The sequence below is a fragment of the Platalea leucorodia genome (assembly GCF_965183815.1).
Source record: "Platalea leucorodia genome assembly, chromosome: 9".
Lineage (NCBI taxonomy): Eukaryota > Metazoa > Chordata > Aves > Pelecaniformes > Threskiornithidae > Platalea > Platalea leucorodia.
The window spans coordinates 19,983,768-20,009,548 of NC_138831.1; the positions used below are offsets into that span (position 1 = coordinate 19,983,768).

A 25,781-nucleotide genomic window follows, 5' to 3' on the forward strand; every position below is an offset into this window, starting at 1 on the left:
GCATGCAGGGCTGGTAGATACTTCTGTGAGCACAGGCACACTGTGTTGGAAGAGAGTTTCGTTAAGCAGTCCTCAGTTTCGCCTTCCTCCAGTTACCTGGCCCTCTGTGAGCAAAGCTTTGGACTTGCTGCTGCAAGCACTGACTGGGTTTGCAAGGGCTTGCGGAACCCAGCGTCCTGCCTGCTTTCCTCGTGTGACTATCGGAGCCAGGTTTCTGCAACGGGGAGGTGTTTGGGCCAAAGTTTAGGGGTGTGCTCCATCTCGTGAATTATCTTTGTTATGTGATTGTCCTCATCCCAAAGCAAGGCTTTCTAAAACTCAGGCTGTGTTACCATTGCAGCAGCACTGTAAATCAGAGGAAAAATAGGACAAAGAGAAGGAGAACCCAGCCGACCGTGGATACATAACTCCTTTTTTTGTACAGGCAAAAATACAGGCTAAATGAAGCCTCACCATGACTTCGTTAAGGAAAGGTTTAGTTTTGGTCCAGGACCTCTCGGAGGGAAGTAGTTCGGGGTATGCGGCTCACCTGCCCTGTACCCCTAGAGGGCACTCCAAGCTTAGGCTCCCGGAGTTCCTGATGGCACTATTTCTTACTGATTATTACAGGATTTCTCGTGTTTTGATCCCCTCCTCTCTCAGATGCTGTGTTTTAAAGCAAATGAAGGCTTATTTGTTCAGTGGAAACAAAAATGGTCTCCTTTTATCCCTTGCAGCTACTGTGTGGGTAGTCAGATTCTCGGATATTGAGTTTTTGTTTTTGCTGGAGGAAAGCTGCTGGGAGGAGAGCTCCAGTTCTGCTTGGGAGGATTGTGAGAGTCCCACTATCCCCTCTGACTCTCAGGCCACCCAGGAGTCCCCTGGTGACACCTCCTTGACCTGTTGTGATCTCAGCACGAGCACAGGCCCTACATAATTTTTTTTCTGTCTTGGCTTTGTTGTGGTGGCTGTGTCATGAGAACAGTCCATTGCCCTGTAAGGGGGGACACACTGTAGGGTGAAGATGTTTGTTTAGCCTGGGAGACATCTTAGGGAAAGAAATTACAAGTCTGTGCCATGCTGAACATTTTTCAGTAGTCATGCAAAAAAGATTGGGGCTGCAATCTCCTGTGAGAGCAAGAAAAAAAAGACACAGCGTGTCAGACTATATTGGTCTGTCTAGTTCAATATACTGTGGTCAGGGCTTGGAGCAGTTGGTGGGGCCAAAATTACAAGGGAAAAGATAGGTATGGAAGGATCCCCCTTTCTTTTGATAGTTGGCAGCTAAGGGCTGTTGTTAGCCAGAGCTGGATTTGAGGCCATCCTGCTTCATAATCACTAATGGATCTGTCCTCCATTAATTTGTTTAATCCTCTTTTGAGTCTGTCTGTGTCTAGCCTCCATGACATCACCTGACAGTGAATCATTCTAATTTTGTATTTTAAGTGGGAAAATTATTTTCTTTGCTTCTGATGCTGCCTGCTCATTTAACAGGAAATCCCTTACTTCTTAGTATGTAACACACAAACCATTCATGGTCTCTATAGCATTTGTAATTTTTAGTCCTGTCGCTGTCTAATCAATTCTTTTTCCACCTATGATATTTAAGCTTTTAACTTGTTTCCCAAGATAGACTACTTCTTTCCCAGGATAACATGCTCAATGCACTGAAACCATTGCTGTTTGCGTGCATCTGTCAGCTGAATGGCAGTCATTGTGCTGGGGTGTTCTGCAAAAGCCCTTTAGGCAAAGATTTACTCAGAGAAACCTTTCATGAAGTTTAACTTTACTTCTAGCTAAACATAATCATTAACCTTTCAAGAAGGTCAAGCACACAGAGAAGGGATTTTTGCTTCCTGACATGTATATGCAAATATACAGATTGCAAGGTGGGGCCTTTCTTCAGTGCTTTATGTCAAAGCAGTGTACACATTTTCTGTTTTAATCAGTGCTAAAAGGAAGCTTTTGATGCAGAATGGCCTTTCATTTCCGTAATTTCATTGCCACAGATGGTTACTTTTCAGAAAGTTCAAAAGGTCACCATTGTCCAGTGGAGTACAGCCATGGATCAGGAGTCAGGAGATTGGCTTTTTTTTTTATAGTTTTGCCTCTGACCAGTTGTCTCTTTAAAGGAAGGCTGCTTCTCCTTTCTGTGTCACTGGCTTCCCAATCTGGCAAATGAAAAGGAAGTATATCTTGTATGTAGCTTAAGGTCCTTTCTTGAAATATATATAGACTCCTGTAAGGTATATTGAACATAAATGCAATAAGGCACTATTTAATAGATCAAAAATTAACTGCTATCTGTCAAAATGTAGCTGTAAACAAATGTGCTAAAATTGGAGCACTGCTGTTGTGGCCTCACATAGATCAGATTTTGCCCATATAATAGGTTATATTTTATCAGTATGTTGGAGAAAAACAGTATTCTCTGGAAGCAGGCTGTGGCACAGAGGCTGGGGAATGGGAATTATGAAGGGAACCTGTTGTTGCTGCAGAGCAATTGGAATTGCCCTTTGAGCTAGGCACAAGTGTTTAATAGGATCATATATGCAGAAATAAATAATGCAGCCTGTGCCTTGTGGCTGAGAGGCTTCCCCTGCCAGAAGAGCTTGGAGAAAGGTTTGGGGCTCTTAGGGATATTGGCTGGCCACGAGCACCCATTTTCAGTGGGCTGCCCAGCAGGCTAATGTGATCCTTGTGTGTATTAACAGGGGATCGCCAGGTACAAGTAGCAGGATTAAATAATCTGTGTACTGCAGTAGTGGAATAGTTGCAAAAATATTATGTCCAGTTACATTACTGACTGGTTGATCAAGAAAGAAATGGAAAACGAGGTTAGGAGAAGAACCAGTAGGTGGATTAACAGGTGGAAAAATGTGCCTTGTTGTGAAAGACTGTTTAGCTCATCAAAGACAAGGTTAGGGGTTAATTATCTGGCACAGGGAGCAGAAATTTCATAACAGAAGTCTCTTTGGTTTCGTAGACAAGTGTATAATAAGCACTATAAATGCAGGCCAGAAGAAAAGGTGCGCATCTTTACCAGATAGCATAATTAATTACTGAAACAGTTTAGCAGGAGTCTATTGCTGGCTACTTTAAAATCAGGACAGGATGTTTTCCCAGGACGGATTTCTTCTTGTTCAAAAGGAAACAGAGGAAGAAACAGGATTGTTCCTGGCTAACTGGCCAAGATGAACTACGGCAGTAGTTTCTCCTGGCTTCCTATGTAAGAAAAAAAGGCTGTGCTAGTGCAGAGGATTACTTCAAAGTTGATGATTTCCAGGACAGATTCAAAAATATAAATTCAAAGCTAAAATCTGTGCTGAAGGCAGGGAAGGCAACAGCTGTTCCTTTAAGTCATGCACAAACCTGTTCCCCAGGTTAACTTACATAGACTTTCCTAATGTTCTCACAGATCTCCATGTTGGTAATGCCTTTATTTTTTTGGCCCTAAAAGAACTTTATGAAGTCTTCAGCCTTTTAATCTTCCTTTTCTGATTGAAAGAGGGTCTCTGTTTCTGTGAATTTCAGCTGAGTAACTTAGCTCACCAGCAGTTAGAGCAAGATTTAGGACTAGAACTGGAGAAAAACAAACTATAGAATGGCTGTAACAGGAGGGATGAGACTCGAGGCAATTCCCACATGAACAGGGAAAAAGGATCTATTTCCTTCCTGCAAGCTTCTCTCAGACACCCAAGTAACTGGAATTTCGGAGCTAGGGATTAGCGAGCTGTACCAGCGCATCTGTCTAGATGCTGTATCCGGCAGCGGTCAATACCAATATATGCAGAGAAAGAAAATGCCTTGATTCTGGAGAGATGTGCCTAGATTGAAGTTTGTGCTGGAGACCTGAGGTACGGACATTTTACAGTGACTTTGATCCACTCTTCTTGCCCCTCTTGGGCATGGCTAAGTTTAGATGTGACAACTGTGGTAATTTCTCTTGGGCACTAGCACATATGGGTTGCAAAGGTTGCTGCCTTTTGGTAAAGTCATTTCTGGGTGCTGTCAGCCTCTCCTCCAACAGATGAAACAGCTCTTGGCATGTGCCCTGACACATAGGAGCTGCTTCTGCTGTGTGACAGAGAAGCCAAACCCCTTCCTCAGTATTAGGCGTGCCTTTATCTGTTTGCCTGTCATTGCTTCTGCCTAAAGCCACCTTTTCTTTCAGGATCAGTGGCTCCTTCTGGAGTTATTCTGGTGTTTTGCTTTCCATACAAAAGGGGGAGTTTCATGGGCTTTGTGCAACATTTTCTCTTTCCTACTGCAGTGCCAGGCAGAAGAGCCCAGGAGAAAAATGCCATAGCCTGCCTGCCCGCTAGGCAGTGGGCTGGCTTGGTGGCTTGGTTTTGGAAGGAGGGCCATTGCCATGGAGTTAGGTTTCCAGCTTGGCTTCCTGGTGTTTTGTCATGTGTTGATTGGCAGCCAAGTGGACAAACAGGAGGGAGGGGTGATTTGGTTAATATCAGATCAAGCTCTATGGGAAGTCCTGGATTCTGAGAACAGAAGTTTCTGGAAAGCACACAAATAAGTAAAACATTCCCAGGAAGTGTGCGAGAGCAGAGAGAAGGTTACCCAGGTTTTCATGTGTCTTTTGCTTTCCTTGTTCTGTTTGCTGAGCTGGGAAGTTAGAGCTTCTTGCAACCCTGGCTTGTACCCCTGGAACCTTGTCTTCCCTGCTTTCCCCAGAGCATGCGGGGTGCGAAAAAAGGGTGCTTCTAGGGAGTGCAGTGTGAATTTGTGACCTCCACCCTTGCCTTTCCCATTCCTCCCCTCCTCTTGTTTTTCTTAGCCTTGTACTTTTAATCGCAGAAACATCACATGGGTCATTCACTGTTGTTGGACTGTAGCACGATTGCCTCAATGCTGGGCTTCCGCGCAGCTCCGTAGCCACCGCTGAGCAGCAAGAATCTCTGCTGTTTCCTCCCGACTGTCTTGGTGCTGAAAGCTGCCTGACCTTGTCCTGTCTGCTGGTTGGAGCTGTGCAGCTGTGGAGCTTGTGGTTTGGGTGCTGGCAGATGGTGTCCTCACGCTTTCTTTGTGCAGCTGCGGTTCCAAGAAATACAGTGAACTAGAGACCTGGCTGCAGGGAGGGGGAGGTAATACCAAGAACCTGTCAGAACATGAGTGTGGGCTGGGGGGGGCTGGGGAACAGGAGCTGTGGGTGGAAGGGTGAGGCAGAGGCTCATGGGAAGCTGTGGGTATTTGCAAAGTTTTGCATTTGTTTCACTCAACAGAGAAGATGGGGGGGGGGGGGGGGAACCCAAATAAATGACAGTGTGAACTTAGGGCAAATCTGGCAGTGAAGCAAGACTTCCTGGAATCACAAGGTGAGAGCAGGCTGTGAGTGGCTTGGCTAAGAGACAAAAGCTTGAGAACCTCTGAGTGCTGGAAATTAAGTAGCATGGAAAGCAAATATTTGTGTCCCCTCTGTATGGAACCGCAGGCGATAGGTCTCTTCTAGTCCTTGCAAGCTCTTCCTTTGCTAGTCAGGACCAGATATCCTTCTGCTTCCTAAGGATGTCCCACATTTTTCCCTGTAGATTTTTAAATTAACTTCTGGCAAAGACATAGAGGGTCTAGATACCTTCTCCCCACGCTTTTTTGTGCTAAGCAACAGAATGTAGGTCCCTGAAAACCCATCAATTGATGCCTGCATCACCTCCAGCCCAGTGTGCAATGTAAAAACCCTTCCAGATACTTTGCTTTGCATGTAGCTTACCGCCCTCATAAATGCACAGTTTTCAGAGGTGGCTGATGCTCTTAACATCTTCTTGAATATTTATTTGCACAAAATTCTGCAAAGTGGGTGAGAAGGGGAAGTTCACTGGTTATTGCTGTGTAAGGGGAGTTTGCAACATGCAGAGAGACTGGGATTTAGTCACACTAGTAACTGCAGAGCTGTGAGCTGACCCTGTTGCTAAGCCTAGCCTATTGCCCTGACTGTCACGCTGTCTGCCTGTAACAGATGACAAAAAGGCCGTGGAGCACACTGGAATGCTGCAAGCTGTGGGGGAGAGGACAGCTGTGGGGCAGTTTTAGCCACATGTACGATTTGCTGCAAGGGACAGCAGCGGCTACGGAGTTCACCTTTCCATGTGACTTCTTGCTTTTCCTCTTGGCTGCTTGAACATCTCTGTACACCCATCTGTTGAATGAAATGTGCAGTCTGCCCTTGCACGCAGATGTCTACAACTCCGAGTTGTGGGGGCTGCCCAAGCCATGTCCAGGACCCTCGTTCCCTTCTACCTTGATACAATTGCTAGCAAAAGCAAAGAGAGGATTTTAGTTTCTCTCTGGTTTTGTCTGTTTGCCATTCAGTCCCTCCACTCCTTCGAAAACTGGCTTTTGTTGGGGGAAGGAGCTTCTTGCACAGACTAGGGGAGAAAAGATCTTCAAAATGTTCCATTTCCCCACTCTGACACAAATATCACACTTATACCCACATATGTGTACACCAGGCTCCAGGATAAAAGTAGTTCTGCCAGTACCTGTAGCACTAGTTAGCAGGATTTTTAGTGTAGGCTGTTTTATTACTGACAATAATGATGCATACTGTAATAATTTGAATTTTAATAACTCCACAGTTGAGCATTCATCCTATCCAGTGTTTAGCATGCTGTGGGCCAATATGGAATTGGGTCACGTTTCTAGGATACTTTTTTAATTTACAATTTTACTTGCTCCTCAATACAGCACTTTGGTTTGGTTTTTTTTAATATTTACAGTTTTTTATCTACAACAGTAAAACCAAAAAGACAATTCAAGAGCAGCCAAGCACTGTGTGTTTAGATGATGTCAGTTGCCCTCACACAACTGTAGACCTGCCTGTTCCTAACTGGAGTTTGGGGGATCAGTTCCCATGGTCTAAAGTGGTGTCATTGGAAAGGTGCAGCTGAGGCTTCTGGAGCAGAGTTCAATGCTCTGCTCTGCCATAGTCCTCCTTCATGAGTTTGGGTCAGTCACTGTTTTACAGTTGCTCATTTGGAAAATGGGAGTTGTGAGGATAAACGTGTTAAAGGTACTGAAGTGCGCAGCATGTTGCGGGGACAAGGCACCTGAGCAGGCTAACTCATTTTCCTGGTTTTAGAGACTATAAAGGCATGCTGATTGTCAAGTCTTTGTTGTACCCAAAATAGCATTTTTCTGTAGTGGAGGAGATTTCTCTCTTTGATGTATTGAATCCTGTAAATGGTGTGAATGAAAATAAGCCCTTTTGAACAGCCTGCCATTTCAGTTTAGGGTGCTAGATTGTGGAGAATTTACCTAATATATTCCAAAGGTTAATTACCTAGGCTGCCAAAGTGTTTTTTCTTATTTCCCAGTGGAATTTTTGTAATTTCATCTCTCAACCTTTAGAGCTAGTGATCAAAGTGACGGTTAAGATGGCTTTTAGCAATGATGGCATTATATTAGCAGGTGCTTGTGCTCTGAATCTCTTCAGTCTGAGAAGGTGTGGGGTATCCTACGCAATAAAGACCACAGCCTTTGGCCATCTGCTGTTGTCCCAGTTTCTGTGTGTCTGGGACTGGCACCTCTTTTTAGCACCTTCTGCCTCTTTGTTCCTCTTCCCCCACTGTGGCTCTAGTCAGATTCTTGACCAGAGACAGGGAACGTCTGTCTTGCAGGGTATTTTGTAGTCTTTGTATGAACACTGTAATGCATGGCCAGAAATACTTCCTCTTGCAAGACAAGATTTGAAAATGGTTCTGCTATGTTCTGCAAAGTTCTGTAATTTATCAATTTCCAGTGGTGACATCTTGGAGATGATGGTGTGCTTGGAGAAACACAGATTTTGGCTGGATTGCTTGCTAAAAGATGAAAAATACTGAGAAGAATCTGAAGAATACTGTTTCAAAACAATTTTGGATAACTTAATCATTCATAATTTCTGAAAAGGAAGCCTAGCGGCAATGGCAGTGGGCTAACTGATCATACTCTGTATTGTGGTTGCTAGGTTTTCCTGATTCTGTTGCAGATGTTGGGGAAATGTGGTTTTCACATGAAAGCTATAAGTGAAGAAAAGGACCGTGGTATCACAGCCAGTTAATGCAGAATTACAAAATGTCTTATTCCAGTGCATTCTGTTTTGTCTTTACTTCTTGCTTTTAATACACATGTAACTGCAAATTTAATTCAACATCGAATAATCTGTACTAGTAATTTTTTTTCCTAATTTGCCAGTTAGAATACACCTTCTTTTTGCTTGCCAAACGAATTTATTTCATAAAAGAATTTATTTTCATAATTATTGAACTTTTTGATTGTAGTGAGAATCTGATGTCTGGAAAAGAATGTAATTTCTTCAGGTTGTCACATTATTTTTAATATTTTTTAATTTGGAACTATTGTGATAAATGTGTATTACAAGAGAACTAGCCTTTGCCTCAGTAAGAAGTATATGAAATAACCAAGACAACAAGGCAAGTCAGTCAGGAAGTAGGATACAATGCCTAAATAGTGCCAACATCCCTTTTTTAATATATATGTGGTAAAAACTGAAATCACTCGTATTTAAATAGGAGCTTTGGCAAGCTCTCTAAAAATACTTTCACTGTGGAATGTGTAAAGTAGCAGTTCCATTAAAAACTCTGAGCTTGAAATTACTAGTGATAAACCTTAAGGAAGTTAATAAATGCTGACAATAGTTTTACTGTATGGAAGTTAGATTTGGATGTTTGAAATCAGTAACTTGTGCTACTCTGATCAACCCTGGAGACAGATGGTTCTTCTGAGTTGCTGTAGAGATTTCCTGGAAAGATTTGTAAGTGACCAGAAATGGCTGGTGTTTGAGAGAGTGATTTAATGGCTGAGCAGAATTTTTTGGGTGGCTCATCTTCTGTGGTCTTGGAATCATCAGCACCTGCTTCCCCAAACCAGCTGTGGTTACAATCTCTGGCTGTCTCCATTGCAGAAGTATTTTCAAACTGATTCATCTGGAGCTGTTAGCTGAAAGGCAAAAGCCATTTTTGCACAAAGTGGGTAGATAAGGTGTTTACTTTGCCCTGTTGTTATCTGAGCTCTGCTAGCCCTCTAATGGTTTCCCACAGTCCTGCTGGGAGCCTATAAGAATGTTTTGCTCCATAGTTGTCTAGGCAAGGAATCCCAGAGCAGCAACAAGGAACATAATGTGATTTTGGAGGCTGTTAGCAAAACTCCCTTATGAGTGCAGTGCCAATAAGGACCTGGTAACCAGGGTAGGGCACTGCAGTGTGGCTTCGCATACCTGGCTGAGGCAAGGTTGCCAAACTTAACTTGTAGCTAGTCACTCGTTTTCACAAACCTTAGAACTGTATATCTTTGAGACCTCTCCTGCTGTGTTGGATTTTATATGAAATTGTGAAGGGATTTAAAAAAGAGGAGATTGATGGGAGGGAGGAGGTGGCAATGGCAGAGATGCATACAGATCCAGGAGCATGGATGAAAATCTTTTCCATGTGACTTTATACCAACAAAATGTAGTAGGAGTCCATAATCTGAAATCCATGCCGGGAGCTGCTCATTTGGATCATTCAGTAATTCATTGCCTTTGCTTTTCATCTGCAGGTAGGATTGTTGGTTTAGATGCTGTTAGGAGCTGTACCTCTGCCTCCAGATTACATACCATACTGAGAGAGTGTAGAAATCTTAAAATTTGAAGTTTACAAATTCTGAAAGCTGGAATTTTGGAGTAAATAAAATGGTGTTGCAGAAGATAATGTGCTCCAGCTGTTTGGTTGTTGTTTTTCCCAACAGTGCTAGAAGATTTCAGAGGATCTGTGGGTAATTGTATCCTGAGGATTTGGTTGTTAATCAAAGCACCCTGTGGGGGAGATGGAGCTGAAGTGAATTCTGGTGTGTCAGTTCCATTGCTGCCATCTGTGTTTTAAAAATTAGCAACAAAAATACATTTCATTGGGCTACAGAGTCAAGAAATTTAAACTCCAGTCCCCAGACCACAGAGGTGTGAGTCAAAACAGCTCCCTTAGAAATTTTTTGTTTGTTTGTTTTGTTAGGATCTTGTCTCTTTAGTTGTGGAGGAAGAATCTCGGAAATGTGAGATGAATTCAGGCCTCTGCTTCCCAGTTCCTGTCTCTCCCCCTGTGATCCTGGAGATTGGCTGTGGTTCTGGAGCAATTGCTCTGAGTCTGTTGTGCAAACTGCCACAGGTGAGCTTTTTTCAGTGTTGATGGTACAATAGATGCCTGTGTTACAGGACAATCCCACTCTACTAGTCTTCATTGAGATTTCACAGACAAACTTCTTTGATGGGACTTCAGCAGCTAAGGTCTCTGACAGGCTCTATAAGTTCATGCTGGGTAGAAGAGGGATATTTAGGAATTACTCTCCCCAGCTGTCCGCAGGAGTAGTGGAGATGTAGTCAGAATGGAAGAAGCAAATGTGCTCATTCTTTAGCTGTCACAGCTCAGTATTAATCACCTTAGCTTGAAGCACTGGTGGGTCTTGGTTTAAGCTAATATCCTGGGCTGAGGACAAGAGGGACTGAGGCATGGACATACACTCTATTAGGTAAATTTATGGGGCAGTCATCTCTAAAAATCACCTTGCTGTGAATTAGAAGATCTTGTCTCTAGGAGACTGAAGACTAAATGAATACAGGGAAGGGATTACCACAGAAGTGTCAGTACTTGGGATCAATATGACAAGCATATGTCACGCTACCACAACTGCCAAACCACTTTTTTGAAGTCTTCTGTTCCCTAATAACAACCCACACCTTTTGAACAGAGTGAAAAGAGTGGGAAGGGGACTGAGATCTGGGTGACCAAAGCCCTTCTTGCCCCTGGTTATTCTGGCATGTAACATGCTTACTGAGATACTATGGGTAAACAGAAATTAATCCAAGATCTCATCGCATGTGGTTAAGGGAAAAATATTCCTCTTTCCTCAGAATTGCAGACCAGCCAGTTCCTTCTCATGAACGAGAAGTGCTGTGGCCAGCCCCTCCTCTTGTAGAAGTATAGGACTTGATGTGTAAGAATTAGAGGTTGATGCCTGTGTTCCTCCTCCCAGTGACCTGATAAGGTTAATACTTGAGCTTCATGACTTCAAAGTATAATTACTCTGATTTCCTGCTCTTTTCCTTGCTTGTTAAGTTTAAAGAGCTGTGTCAGTCTGTCTGTGTAACTGATAACAGTCCTTTCCCAGCTGACCAACACAAACTGCTGTGCCCAGAGAAAAAAGGAGCCTTGACTGATTAGAGTTAGTGGTAGCCACACTGACAGCTAAGTGGAGTTTACACTCTGTGTGGTGCCTTTAGTGTTTGAGGTGGAATTTGGCACTGGGATTTTGAGAAAACAGCAGCAATTTATCACTTATGGATTCATCTGTATCCTTCACCTTAAGGGTCAGCTTCACGTGTGTGGGTGCTAGTCTCAGGCTGTGAAATTAATCCCTCTCCGAACGATGGCTGATCACACCATCATCTCCAAATGCAAAGTCTTTAAGCATGCTTTCTTTATGTAAATACTTACCCACATCTGTGTTTAAAAAACATCAAGCAAGGCAAAAACAAGTCAGGCCTTTGCCTGCACTTTTCGTAAGGTGGAATGGAAGGTCAAACAAATCTCTAACTGTGTAGTCCTCTCTCTTAATGTTACGCTGGAGGACTCTCAAATACTTGACACACAGTCAAGTATGCACAGTCAGTACATGCAGTGAACGTGGTGTAAGGACTGTAGTGTAGTAAATAGGCAAAAGGTGTCTGCATAACAGATGGAAAATGCTAGAACCTCCATCCAAGTGGTTGTGTTAATGCTGGGAGGGATTCTGTCCACATTAGAGAGGAGAAGCCTAGGACATGATCTTCCTTTAACCTGTGTCTTCCCCAGGCTAGCCAGAGTGTTGAATCTCACACTACTAGGAGCTATGAACATATCAGGTGATGTGAGTCAGTGTGATTCCATTGTTGTCAGCTGAGTTGGTTTGGTCAGAAGCCTGTCTATTTTGGTAGGCTGCTGGCAGTGTTGCAGAGTGCCTTCTGTCACGTTAGTGGCCTTACTAGAAGTGACTCGTGATCCCATCAGTGCCCTGAGATGCATTCTTCATGAACTATTCCTTTTAGGAGCCAAGAGTGAACAGTGAATTGTCAGTTCTTATCTTGCATGTCCCTTTTGGCAGATCATGTCTGCTCAGGAACCTTGATGTTGTAATAATACTTGGGTTTTGTTGTTTTTTCTGTCCCAGAGCCGGGTGATAGCTGTGGATAAAGAGAAGGCTGCTGTGGATCTCACGAGGGAGAATGCACATAGGTATAAGCCCACGTATTACCGATTTTTTTAATAGATTGTTGTTTGAGAAAGACCAAGAGCCCTCAGTATTTGGGCATGTGGTTCATGTTTATCACCACTGGAGACAGGGAATGTTTCCCTAGGTTGAGCTCCTGAAGCGTGCAAGAATTCAGAAAAAAAAATGCTTATATTCACTACAGTATTTTTTTCCTTTGACTTGTGAACGCGCTTTGCAAAGACAGCAGCATAAATAAAACAATAGTACTTAAATGTTGTCTGTCTTTCAAGGATTTTCAAAGTGTTTCATGGTAACTACTCTTATCCCTTTCTGTGAACTTGGAAAACTCAAGGCAGCAGGTAGTAAGAATGCTTATGTCACTGAGGAGGTTAAGGACAAGTATAGCCTGAACCTTTCTCTCTCTGGCTCCCTGTGTCGTTATTGCTGTGCTTGTTTCTGTCATTGCTCCTCTAGATATAAGTTTGCACATTCAAATAGCACCTTCACTCTGATGTGCTACTTGCAGTCTTGGGTTTGGTGAGAATGGTGCTGTTGGGTCCCGTGCTGTTTGCACAACACCTGTGCTGTGGCTGGATGTTCAGAGCTGCTGAATCATAGAATAGTTTGGGTTGGAAGGGACCTTTAAAAGTCATCTAGTCCAACCCCCCCTGCAATGAGTCAAGCATCTTGTACCTGAAGTCAGAACAGCTCTGTATCAGGTTGACCTTGTCCTTCCTAGTGGCCCCGCTTCCTCCGCTGGTTCTTCTTAACCCAGGTTACTCTGGAGTGTTGCTACCAGAGCTAGAATCTCAGTATACTTTTGAGTCCACAATCCCAGTCTCTGTAGACATTGTAAAAGGCACAGAGCTCCAGTGCGTATTCATATCCTCAGAAACCGCTGGGCCCTAGGCATTAATTAGAGCACTCTCAGAAAGGATTCCTATTGCTATCTCTTATGGAGGTACAGTTGTGAGTCTTAAGTGGTGCTCATTAACTGACATTTCTGTCCACAGGGCCCACATACCCTTTTTTCCCAAACTGCTGCCAGCACTGGGGCTGCAGAGACAGGTACTTCTGTTTCTGGCTGCACTGAGCTGCATCTCCTCACTTCTTGCAACCCGGTCCCAGTTCTTATGTGAGTCTGAAGTGATGTGTAGGAACGAGCCCTTCCCAAACTTGTCACCTCACTATTACCCTTTGCCTCCTAGTCCAGTTATAGGGAGTGGGGAGCAGAGATTTCCTTCTGATGTGCCAGTGTCAAACCAAGTTCTGTTGCAATTTTTCATAGATGTAATAAAAGCAGGCCAGATCGTTGCCTCCTTGGTAGATTATTGCTCTGGCATCTGGAAAAAATAGTCTTGTTATTAACATTGCTTGTTGGCTCAAGAGTTGCTGAGGGAGTGTAAATGCAGTGCCAGAGAACCTCATATTTCTCCATGGATATTTTCATTGTGTCCTTGTCCATGGCATGGCGCCCTGTAGCTCTTGGGAGAGAAGCCAGTAGGATAAGCTGTGTTACTGCTTGACTGAAGCCAGCTTGGTTCCTGCCTTCTTTTCAGAGCTCCCTTATCACAGCTGTGTTCTCTAGGTGCTTAGGTGAGTCTTGCTCTCACTAGATCAATCCCGGTGCCAGGTGGCCCATCTGGGCACATTGCAAACAGATGTAGGACTCCTCCCTTTCTTGATGCCTGTCTATGCTGACAGGGCACTACCACAGGCCCATCAGCAAAGGTGAGTAGGACTTGGGTATAAGGCCTTTGTTGCAGCATGCTCTATGAACCCCATTGGGTAGCCCTGAGGTGTTACACTGAAGAGCTGGGAGGAAAACTCTGCCACTGCAGTGGGTCTGTCGTGGGAGGAGAGAACATGCTGGGAAGAGCTGGGCAGTTTTGTCTTCCCTAGACATTGACTGCATAGAGGACAGGAGTTAGGGGACAGGGCAGACTCTCTGCCACAATGTGCTGCTGCTGGTCAGGGAATGGCATCTCCTGTGGAAGGCTTGGAGTCTTTCTCCACCATCAGCTCTTGCCCAGCCTTGTCTTTCTGACTTTTCAAAGTGCTTCTTCTGACGTTGCTCAAATGTCTTCACAAAAGCCCGAGGCAAACCTGGTGAGAAGAGAGGTATTTTGGTGGGTAGACCATGTAGCTGAGAAATCAGAGGTTCTGTTCTTTCCTTGCTGTCTCAAGCTCTCTGTTTCTGTGACCCTCTCCTGTAGTGTCAGGCTGTCACCAAGCACCAAGGCTACTTTCAGGCTGGCCTCTCTTTCCTGTCCCAGGAGCATCAAGAGAACTTCGCTCAGGATTCCTAAGGTTTAAGGGGATCACTATCTCAACTGTTTTGCCCTGGCAGGGAGCACATTCTGTAGCAAGCTGGGAGCAAGGGACGGATCATGCCAGGTTGTGACAGACTGGAGCACCATGCAGTGGCAGTCTGGCAGTCTCAAGGCTGTTCTACCTTGGATTAGTGCAGTGAGTCAGATCAGAATTTTGGCCAATATTTCTCCCTAGGAAATACCAATGTGTTTATAGACCTGTTTCTTAAAAATAGCAAGCCAGCATGCTTACTTGCTCACTTGTCACAGGTGAAGGAGAGGTGTTTGTGTCTTCTAGTGCCTTCAGGGGTTCTGCTGGTGTGAGCACCCTGGGGACGTCTGGCTGCAGATAAAAGGCACTGGCCGTGACATGTTTCTCAATTAATGTGCACAGAGATGTCAGGGGCAAGAAAGATCATGAGTTAGAAACTAGCATCTGAGATCCTACTGTGTATTTTAAATACATTCTACCGTACAGTCTGTGCATGAGCTGTCCATAAAGGATTCCCTTTTCTTAGCTCTGTGTCTGGCACGGGTTCTGCTGCACTGTATGTGCTAGCCTCCCAGTAGTGTGCAGTAACATCTCGTCACCTTAACATTGGCATGTGAGATGAGATCCAAAGATGCCTAGAAAATACACTCAGATGCCAGAACACTGTTAAGACCTAGATTATCAAGGAGGTGGGAGAAAGAATGTGGCAAACATGAGCATGTTGTCTCCAGTTACAATAGCAGGTTTACATATTTGAAGCAGATGATTTTGTTGTGGGTTTTTTTGGGTGTTTTTTTCAGGGATGGTGAGCTTACCTGGGGGAGGCCTTGGAGGTGTAGTTAATATGCAGCAGAGTGGGGGAATACTGATGTATGTATGGCAAGGGGTGATGCATACAGGTTTTGGGTGCACAGGAGCTGCACCCTGGAATCACTATGGGTGCACAGTGTGCTCTTTGCTTTGAATGTGTTCGGGCAAAGAGCAGATCCTAAACTTCCCTTGTGGCTTAAGAGGAATCCAACCGCAGTCAGTGGGGTAGGATATTTGTGTATCAGGTAAGAGATGCGATATTTAATGATCTGTTTATAGAATATGCTGTTCAGGAATCCACACAAACATGCCTCCTAATCTTTCTTCTTTCTGTTCTTGCATCTGGAATTTTACAGGCTGCAACTCCAGGAGAGGATCCACATCCTCCACCATGATGTTTCATACAGTAACTCTTTTCACTGTTATAATCCCCTTTTTCTTTCTCCCTTTTTACTTTGTTGGGGGGAGACAGGCATGAGAGACAGCTAAGGGACCCCCTTGGGATGCAGGTGCCAGGAGGGTGTTGAAGTTAATAGAGAAAAAGGTCAGTAAGAAGTGAGCCAGTGAAGCTTTTCCCTTCAGAGATTTCCAGGCCAGATGATCAGCTGAGAGAAGTCCCTGACTACATCAGAAGGTGAATTGTTCCTGGGTTTAGGTGCCTGAGCTGGTAGTCCGGGTGCTCTTTAGTGTTACTGGGGAGAGGCAAATATATACAGAGTGTAATTCATTCCATGCTTTAGATAAACATGTATGTGTCTGTCTCCCCATTGATGTTAGAAGGAGCCCAGATATTTAGCTTAGATTAAATGCCCAGCCTTGCTCACCTGAAATTAGGTGAACTGAACCAGGGAAGGATACCTGTTGTCTTCCCCAGACTCCAGCTGAAAACCCCGGCTGAAACCAGTTAAAACTGCCATTTGGTGAGGCTTATCCAGTTGGGTAGATACATGCTCAGCTGTTTCTTAGCCAGGAGCTGTGGATCCAGGAGCTCCAGCATTGTAGATTCATTAGTGCACCTTTCTGACACTATTGTTTTTGATACTGTACTACCTCTTAGGGGTAGATCTGCACAGTCTTCTATCTGCAAATCTGAGTTTGTGCTGCCCACACCAAACAGCAGTAAGCCGGTCAGCTCCAGTCCAAAAGCTGTGTAGCTCTGTTGGCATTGCACCTGCATGGGTAAGCCCTGTGCCAAGAGGCTGACCTGAGGACAGTGCCACACTCACATGGCTACAGGATGTCTGCTTCACGGCTGGTATGTGTCAGTCCGGACAGTAGCGTGAGTTTAGCGAGCTGAACCTTGTCTGCAGAAGAGCAAACCATTAGATGATTGATACTGCTGAGAGGACCTGGCTCTTTTGCTCATTAGAGGTCCTTCTGCAGCTCTGATAAGAGGAAGGATATGCATCCTGACAGCTAGTCTAAGCTCCCACTTAGGTCTTTGTGGGCTCTGTCAAGTTCTGGTTGTTGCTTTAGATCCAGATGGGCACAGAGCTCCAGACCCTCAAGGTCCTCTGCTTTGTAACATGTTTCGCTAAGCGGGGCTGTTGACATGAAAAAATGCTACTTTGCCTGTGCTTAGCTTTGTACCACTCTTGCATTCAAGGTGGGAGAGCGAGTAGGCCAGGCTATCCCAAAAAGAAATGGGATAAAGTTTTATCAGAGAAAAGCAGAGCCAAACACACATGGGCATGTGTCTGGAGAGACGATTTCCTGGATAGGATTTTGACACTAAGCTTATAGGGAAGATTGCTATGGTTGAGAGCTGGTTGTGATTCTTTTTCCTTTCTAGGTTCTGCTGAGCAGCTGCAACTCTGGGGCCCCATAGACTTCATAGTCAGTAACCCCCCATATGTCTTCCATGAAGACATGGCTTCCTTGGATACCGAAATCCTCCGGTAATCAGATAAACAGATTTTTCTTCTCTTGTTCCTTGAAGCAAGGTTTTCTATCTGCTTCCTGGTACTACACACAATTGCATGCAAAACATGCAAATGCAGTATACATGTACATAGTGTAGGTATGTTTATATGGTATATAATAATACAGTGTTACTTTGATACTGCTTACAGGTCTGAAACAGTATCAAAGTATTTTAAATATTTATAGAAATGGAAAAAGCACACACTTTGAAATTAATAAGTTTCCAATCCAAAACTGTTTCAGAACATTTTTCGTGTTAGACTTTTTTTTTTAAATAATTGGTGTGAGTTTATGAAAGAAAGTATAAGTCATCTGAATAGCTTTTTGTGATGGAAAAAAAACTTGTGTGGAAATGCTGCAACCCATTTTCATCCTAATACTTGTCTTAAGCAAACAAACCTACACAAACATGAGTAAACTCTTTTGGGATGTGGAACTACTTTGTGTGTGCTGGTTCTTCCTCAGAATTGACTGTCAGGACGAAGTCCTGCACCCACCTCTGTACAAGATGTGCACTAGAGCAGATTCTGAAAGCTGAGCTTCCTACATCGTAATTTGCTCTGCTAGGTTGGAAGGCAGTCCAACCTGGTTGTTGGCATGGCTGAAATAAAGCAAGTGATCCTTTGCTGTACAACCCAGTCTCTCCCTGCCCAGCTACCACAGAGAGAACAGATCCGCGTGTTGCAACTGTGTGATCCTGGCTGCAGTTGGCTCGTAATTTTCAGGAAGAGTTGAGGGGATGTTATTTGCTTGTGCTCAATGTGGAGTTCCTCAGCCTAGTGGCAGCTACCTTCTTACTCTCTGTATTTTACATAAAAGCTGTGAGTGCTGTCACCTGCTCTAGGAGTACTGGAGTTCAGGTGCGTTAGGTGCACTGTTCTCCGTGGAGTGTGGGGCAATGCGTCCTCAAGGGCATGGCTCGTGCCACATGAATTGCTGTTAATGTCTTCTTATTCCCACACTCCAGCTATGAGGACCTTGTTGCACTGGATGGGGGAGATGATGGGATGAGAGTCATCAAAACAATTCTGTCTCTGGCTCCTTCTCTTCTGAAGGATTCTGGGTAAGCACTGTTCTCTGTTTGAGTTTCATGTCTTTTGTCCATTCACTTTTATAACGTCTGTTTTCATACAGGAAGGTACAGAGGGAAAGTAGTTGCAAAAATGTGTCCACGCCCCCCATCTAATAATAGCAGTTTAAAAAATGTCATATATATAAGTAAAATTAGCTTGAAATTGGTTAATAAGGGGATATGAGACTTCCTTGACCAGTGGTGGTGTTTCATAGTCATTAGTGAAGTGAGAATCTTTAAAGGTCAAAGCAGCAACAAAAAGAACATGAAAGAGAGAGTGCAAAAAAAAAAGGAAGCTTTCTAAGCAGAATAACAGATTGAAGGAGAAGCAATATAGAACTCTGTGAGAATGGATGTAGATCTCTACTTCCCTCCCACCCTTTAATTAGGGGAAACTTGTTTATTGTGCTAGGACACAATGCTGAATATCCCAGGAGAAAGAAGATCAGCCAGGGATAGTTTCTTAAATGTTAAATTTCTCCATGGTTAGTACTCAAGACTGGTTGTTCCTATTCTCTGTCATGTGGGATCCATTTTGTGCTTAAAGATCAACATGCTGATACCCAAAAGTCTGTTGTGCCATGGCATTCGCATATCCTGTTGAAAATTCCTGACATTTTACCAGCATAATAGACACCATTGAAAAATCTGCTGTTTTGAGAAGAGGAACAGGAATGTTGAGAGGCATGCTGCATGTAGAAGAATTCATTCCTCATGCTTTGCATGACCACAAGAGCAGAAGATGCTCCTCAGAACTTCCCAGCAACAGGGATTGGTCCCGTGGGGTTGTTTGTTAGGATTATTTTTTTTCCTTCCCTTTTTGCTTGTTTTATATGGTGGAGCCCCCATTGAGGAGTGGAAGTTTTTTAAGGTCAGGAATGAGATCCACACCCAGCCTGTAGTTAGTTTGGTGAATTTATAGGGAGTATTCAGTGTGGGACATTTTAGGAATTCTCAGGAGAGCGTATGATTGGAGCTTGGCCTCTGTTCTTTGCCTGTTAAACTTGTATCTTGCTGTGCTGTCACAGGCTGTAACCAGTTCCGTCGTCTCCGCATGCCTGTAAGATAGGGTGGTTCTCCCTGGTTGCAGGAGTAGAGACTCAGAAATGGGCCGGTGTCATAAAGCCCGGCTGCAGCAGAGATGGAAATAGCCCTGCAGTGTCCCCATCTAGTCCTGGTGCGCTAACTGAGGTTGTCTGATTAGTTCCCTTATCGCTGCTGCACTCTCCTTTGTACAGTCCTCTGTGTAGGTCTCAATGCTGGTGGTGTTTTCAAAACTGATTTATGGAGACATTTACTGTGGGAAAATGTGTGTACGAACTTGTACTTTATGACTCTTGCTACTGGGATTTAATGTCACCCTGCTTATAGAAAGAGGAACTTCATGCTGCCAGTCCAGTGCTCAGTGTTGAGGCATTTGCATCATAAGACTTCATTCGGGCCTTAAATCTTTGGGGGCTTCAGAAAGACAGACCTGATGGTATCTCTGCATGGGGTTCAAAAGGGATCCTTACCTCTCAATACAAGGGTTTAACTGCTTATGCAGAGGAGTACCGTGAGAATTCCTCCCAAGATCAACACTTTCTCCTCCTGAAGGAGGCAGTTGGGATCTGCATCTTAAATGGACAGCTGTGATCTGTTATAGGATTATTGGACTGCAGTGTGCTTGCTGACCTTCTCATTTCCTGCACCAATAGGAGTCATCCAGAAAGACAGACCTTAATTTTTGTCAATTTAGCAACCTAAATGTGTGCATCTCCCCACTTTCTATTCCCAAATGTGTCCTTTCAGGAGTGTGTTTCTGGAAGTTGATCCCAGACACCCAAATATGGTGGAGGACTGGCTACAGGCACACCCCAACTTACTACTTGTCCTTCGTGCCGTTCACAAAGACTTCTGTGGCAAGTAAGTCTTTTTTACCTTCAGATTTTTGCTTCAAGTATAGGTCTGTGTCCTTTGTAGATTGCATCCTTGCACTCTGATGTACTGAATGAATTCAGCCAGAGAAAGTCCACAGCTGAAGCTAATCTTTAACAAAACAGGGGCTCCCTTCAAGTATCTCAAGCTTCTCATATCCTGAGACAGCCTGGCAAGTGTTTCTGAGTCAGAAATTCTGATGCAGATAAGCATTTCTGATGGGGTGACTAGCTCTGGTGAGATCATCGCCATGGGAAAATTGCTGCTTTTATAGGATGGAGGTAGAGGCATGCTCTCCCTAGCAAGACTTAAAGCTGTAATCATTCTTTTTTCCCACAGGCCTAGGTTTCTGCACATCCAAAAACAGAGCAGATGACAACTGTACGAGAAATAACCCTTCTTGCAGTATGCTTTTTGCTGGTGAGCCCTGCTGAACAGCTTGTTGAAAACTCTGCGTGGCAAAAGGAATCTCCACTTCATTCCCCAGTAAATTGAACTGTCCGTGCACTGGCAGACCCCCTCGTTTCCTGATACAGACTTCATCCAGAGATGCAGAAGTTCAGCAGAGCATGTAGAAGTGTTTCACCTTCCTCAGGGAACTGCATGCAACTTTTTAGTTTGCTCTGCTGAAGTGACTCATTAATCTCAAGACTCAATATGGAATTGTTCACAGCTTCAGATATTTCATTAAAAATACAGCTTCTCAACATGTCAGATCACCCATTTAACCTAGAAAGAATTTAACTTTTTTTTTTCTTTGGCCTTGAGATAAATTTATATAGAATGTGACCAGATTGGATGATAGGTCCAAATTCTGGCTTATATCGGCACATGGACTTGCTGGTGTAATGCGACGTGACTAGCCCACACATTTCAAATTTGGTTCTATTCCAGGATCCTGATGCTCTGGGGTAGATCTCCAACAGCAAAGCAGCCTTCGTTTCCCAGTCCTACTGAGTGACATGTCGTTGAAGGATCAGTGTACATGTTGCACCATCTGAATCTACAGCACCTGATCTGGTGGATGCTGCCAGAAACAATCAAAACATTGTAATAAAAGATAGTGCTTCAGATCAGTGTCCTTAGAAGAATCGCTGTGCAATTATGTTTTCAAACATGTTGGCAGACCTGAATAAACATCTGGCACCCGCACATTGCTTCTCATAGTAATAGAAATGCGTAACTTCCATGTAAGCCATTTAAATGCAAGACTTTACAGAGAAGGCCAGAATTGCTATTCCAGTTTCACAGATGGAGAAGTTGAAAAACGGGAGGTGAAACGACTTGTACAAAATTTGACAACAGGCTAAGTTTGGAGTAGGACCCAGTCTCTTGACAGCCGTGGGAATAGCTGAGGTCTGTTTCTTTGGCAAGGATGACTCAGAGTAGGGCTGCCTGAAACAACACTGAGAGAAGTCCCTGAAATGGACAGTCAACATCATGACATTATAAATAATGGAAGGATTAAATTCAAGCTGCTTCTCGTTGTCGGTGTTATTTCCAGTGTTAAGTTCCCTTCCCTGACCATAGCTAGCCAGAGAAGGAAGGAAAGAAAGCAAACCAAAGGATCTGGTCTTCCAGTCTGAATGGAACCACTTGCTGGGCCAGTGGAGGTGAGCACTCAGTAGAGAGTGGAAGTGTCCAGACAGTGGCAGGTCCTATCAGGTGGTCTGTCCAGGCTGAACTGGGAGTGCATAGCCAGAAACATTAGGTAGGACCTCCATCAGCAAACTGCATCTCTTTGGAAGGCTGCAGCGGATTCAGAGGTCTTTACATGAGCACTGATACGTCTAGTCCCTTTCTCCTTTACCTCTCCCACACACATGCTTCCCGCTCTTTCATTCACTTTTTAACTCTTGAACATTGGCCCTGCTTTTCCACAGATACCTGGGCTGTCTCTGATATCCCAGCACTCGGGACTGCAGTTGGATCCTCTCTCCACCCTCTGGGCTTTCACAGCTCTGTTCACAGACTGGCCTTTCGCCCCCTTTTACCACTCAGCCCTGCATTTATCCTCCCCACTGCTCTATGCACCCCAGTAGTTTGCTATGTCCCGTACACACTTTACTTGAAGTTATGAGCCTTCTCTGGACTGCAGTACCTGCCCTGGTTAAACACGGTAGAGGAAATCTAGGGAAGGTGAGAACTAAAAATGTTCAGTTAAAGTGCACTTGGTCCTAGGTTTGGAAATAAAGTTCCAGCATAGCTGATTTCTGGCAGTTTTGCCTGCTAGAGCCGTGAGTACAAATTGTAGTCAAAGAGGTGTTGTTTTGTTTGGGTTTTTTAAAATAATAGTTTAGGGTCTTTTTTAAAGTTCAGTTTGTCAGACTTATTTCTTATTTCTGTATGAAACAAAGCAACATGCACAGCTTCTGCAGGATACTTTAAAAGCTGGATAGTTTACTGGCTTATGAGAGTGTTAAACGACAACATATTGCATTCTTCAAGGGGTAGGTTGATTCCCTGCAGCAGGCTAGAGTTAGCTGTCCCTCTGAGAGTGCTCGCGGCTGGGCTGCAGAAAGCAGCGTGCCTTTTCTCAGAAGCATTAATCAATTGGTTGTCAGAGCTCTGAGCAGGGCACTTTCTCTGTGAGACAGACTCTTGGTCTAATCCAGTAGGACAAGTGTTAAATTCCTATATTTCTAGCTAAAGCAATAATAAAAATGCTTGCATTTCTGTGGGTTTGCACTGTGTAGTGGTTGTATGTCTCGGAAAAATCACATGGTGCTACTGACCTTCTCATAAAGACAAGAACGGAGAAAAATTGTTCTTCCTCCCAAGAGGCTGGATTTATTTGTCGGACTCGCATCTGAGGGAATGTGCTGGTGTAGTACAATGTGTTCTCCAGTGCTTTACGCATATTGGCCCAGGCTCATTTTGGTACAGAAGCACTGCAAAGATTTTTGGAAATGGTGGTTTTACGGAACCACAGGCATTCCCAGCGGCCTTGCTAAAGCACTGGACCGTGTCTGTGTTGTCTTTGTTGCCTGTGAGCGGGAGGCTCAGCTGACGCCAGCAATACACTGCGCACGTGAGCTCTCTGCAGAGGCGTAGCTGCTTGCTGGAGCCACGGAAGGCTGATGCTTCAGTCGGCATTTTACGTAATCCAGTATCTGACATACATTTAATTTTCTGGGACTGACTGGGTCTCTGGAACTGTATCAAACCGGTGATTTGTTTCCTGAAGTGATGCTTTCAGAGAGGGGCTTTGTTTTCCTCCAGGACTCTGAAGAGTGCAGTGTTGTGTGTGTGTGTGCGCGCTCACGTCTGTGTGTTGGAGAGTTACCCGGTGCGAACTATCTGCTAGGATCATGCTGGCCTTTCCTGACAAGGAGCTGGTAAAAGCTTGGTCTTTGGCAGAGCCCTGCAGATGGTGCTGTGGTCCCGGCTTAGCGTGTCTGTGCTGGAGAGCAGTCCTGCCCCAGGCTTCCCACTGCGTGGGGAGCATGGCAAGGTGCAGTCCCCCAGTGAGACAGCTCGGCTCAACAGAGGGCTTCAGTGTAGATGCAGCTGCAGAGTGGGGCTTTAACTTCTGTTTTTGTGCCACTAAAACAGAGCTTCGGTGAAGGGCTCGTGTGGGGAAGTTGGGAGGGGACCTCGTGACTGTGATACAGGACTGGGATTGTACCCCATACTGTTAATGGGAAGCCTGAAGTCTGCATTAACCCATGGTTTTGGACAATCTAGTATGCTGGAGGACAGAGTACCATGCTTGTTCTGGTGTGATTTCAATGTAAACACCCTGAAGTGTAAGTACCACCTGTGTTTTCAGTCTTCCACCCAAGATGTGGGGTGAAGAGGACTTTCTCAGGGACCTTAGAGAGTCTAAGAAATGAGCTTATCCTCACAGTGCTCTCAGCTGAGCCTGTGCTATTGTAGGGATGGGACTCCCTTCCAGGTGAGGAACTGACAGGCGCAGAGTGACTCTGCTAGGGTGACATGGGAGATCTCTGGGGACCCAGGTGACTGAATGTGTGTGGATTACTGGCCAGCACTCAGTTCCTTGATGCAGGGCCATAGATCAAAATGGGCTGGAAGAGAGTTTGACAGTCATCTAGCCTAATTTCCCTGTCCAAGTAAGAATCAACTTGGCTTACATCATTCCTGACAAATGTTTGCCCAACCCAATCTAAAAAGCCTCCAATGCTGATAAGGACGTTTTCATGCAATCTGTTCTGGTGCTTTGCTGTTCTTCCTGCTAGAACGTTATCCTTTGTACCTAGTCTTCCTTGCTGCCATTAAAGCTGAGTAGTACTTCTCCTGTCCTGAGGTGGAGAACAGCTGGCTCTCTCCTTAGAGCAGCTTCCATGTGGTAGTCGGTGCCTGTGTTTCCCCAGTGTCTTCATTTCTGAGGAAAGAACACCAACATTGTGTTGTTTCTGTAGGCTGCTTGCACATCCTTCCCTCCCTGCTTGAGAGACGTAAAGGAGGACCAGGTGTGCTGAAGGGTAGTGTGCTTCAGACATGTTGCAGGTAATACTTGTGCCTATGGTGACTGGAATCACCGAGCTGCTACAGCTCATCTTATTACAGGGGAGGAGTCATTTCCCAAGCAGTGAAGACCAAGCCAAAGCTTGTGTTAGCATTTTGTTTGCCTGGGCAAGTTTTCAAAAGCTGTATTTAAGTTTTAATAAACTATTATTTCTACTCTGGGTTGTATCCAGAGGGACAAATACCCAGTGAGAGAAAGCTTCTCTCACAGTCAAGAAGATGACGAGGTACCAAGAAAGACTTTATTCAGTTTCCAGCCTATTTCCTCTTCCATAGGTGTTCTGATATGCTTTGAGTTAAGTGTTGGAAGTTTCAGATGTTCCTCCCTGTGGAGGGCCATGTCACAGTCCTTCTCTGTTTCTTTTGCCTGGCAGCTGCTTGCGAATCTCAGCATGGTCCATCCAATCCCCGGTGAATGCAGAAGGCTGTTTACATGCTACTACCCTGCGGTCCTGGGATCATGGCCAAAGCATGCTCTGCATTCAGCTGTTGCAATTGGGACAGGTAGCAGAAGTTACTGTAGCCTCAAGGGTGTTCTAAAATGTGCCCTAGTTGCAGAATCAGACCTGTACCCAGCTTTCTCCTGCTTTGCAGTCACCTCTTTGGTTGTGCCAGACAGGCTTAGGCTGACATGCCCAGGGTGCAGAGTTTGCATCTGAACTGTTCCCAAGATTTGCCCTCTGGCCTGGGGTAGTCTTTTGTGAGTGTGCCTGCAAGGAGGAGGTGGTGTCTTGTAGGATACTGACTTATATGATCTCTCTGCCCCTGGACTCTTTGGTCTCGCCTGTCAGTGCCACAGTGGGTCTGGCAGAACAGCCTTCTGAGGGTAGAATAAAAGTACAAGCAGTTTGCTAAATTGCCTGCTCATGTTACTTGGGGTTTTTCATCCCCTCCAGAGAGGGTACATAAGAGTTATGTATGTTACCCCGTAGGTAGAAGGAATGGAGCAGACCAAGGAACATGCTAGTAGTAAGAGGCATGATCATGCTAACCTATGTGTGCTGTGCTGAACTGAATACCATGATGGTTTTACTTCTGGGCTGGATCCTGGGAT

At 44.6% G+C, this 25,781-nt stretch overlaps 2 protein-coding genes across 3 annotated transcripts in view; both read left to right on the forward strand.

Annotated features, from left to right (window-relative positions):
* HEMK1 (HemK methyltransferase 1, mitochondrial release factors N(5)-glutamine) overlaps positions 1-22,531 on the forward strand; it is a 32,383-nt gene extending 9,852 nt beyond the window's left edge. Inside the window, exons 5-11 of one of the 2 annotated variants that reach the window (XM_082321587.1) lie at positions 9,978-10,130; positions 12,169-12,233; positions 15,681-15,730; positions 17,117-17,222; positions 18,215-18,310; positions 20,111-20,224; positions 20,576-22,531. In XM_082321587.1, the coding sequence (XP_082177713.1) occupies positions 9,978-10,130; positions 12,169-12,233; positions 15,681-15,730; positions 17,117-17,222; positions 18,215-18,310; positions 20,111-20,224; positions 20,576-20,612 (621 nt within the window). In that variant the 3' untranslated portion in view covers positions 20,613-22,531. Of the gene's footprint in view, positions 1-9,977; positions 10,131-12,168; positions 12,234-15,680; positions 15,731-16,381; positions 16,580-17,116; positions 17,223-18,214; positions 18,311-20,110; positions 20,225-20,575 lie in introns of those variants that run through there. The other variant, XR_014229185.1, reaches the window with a different exon arrangement.
* Positions 21,728-25,781, forward strand: part of MAPKAPK3 (MAPK activated protein kinase 3) — a 134,915-nt gene continuing 130,861 nt past the window's right edge. The window contains exon 1 of the mRNA XM_082321588.1: positions 21,728-21,849. The gene's annotated coding sequence lies outside the window, so the exon portion shown is untranslated. The remainder of the gene's footprint in view (positions 21,850-25,781) is intronic.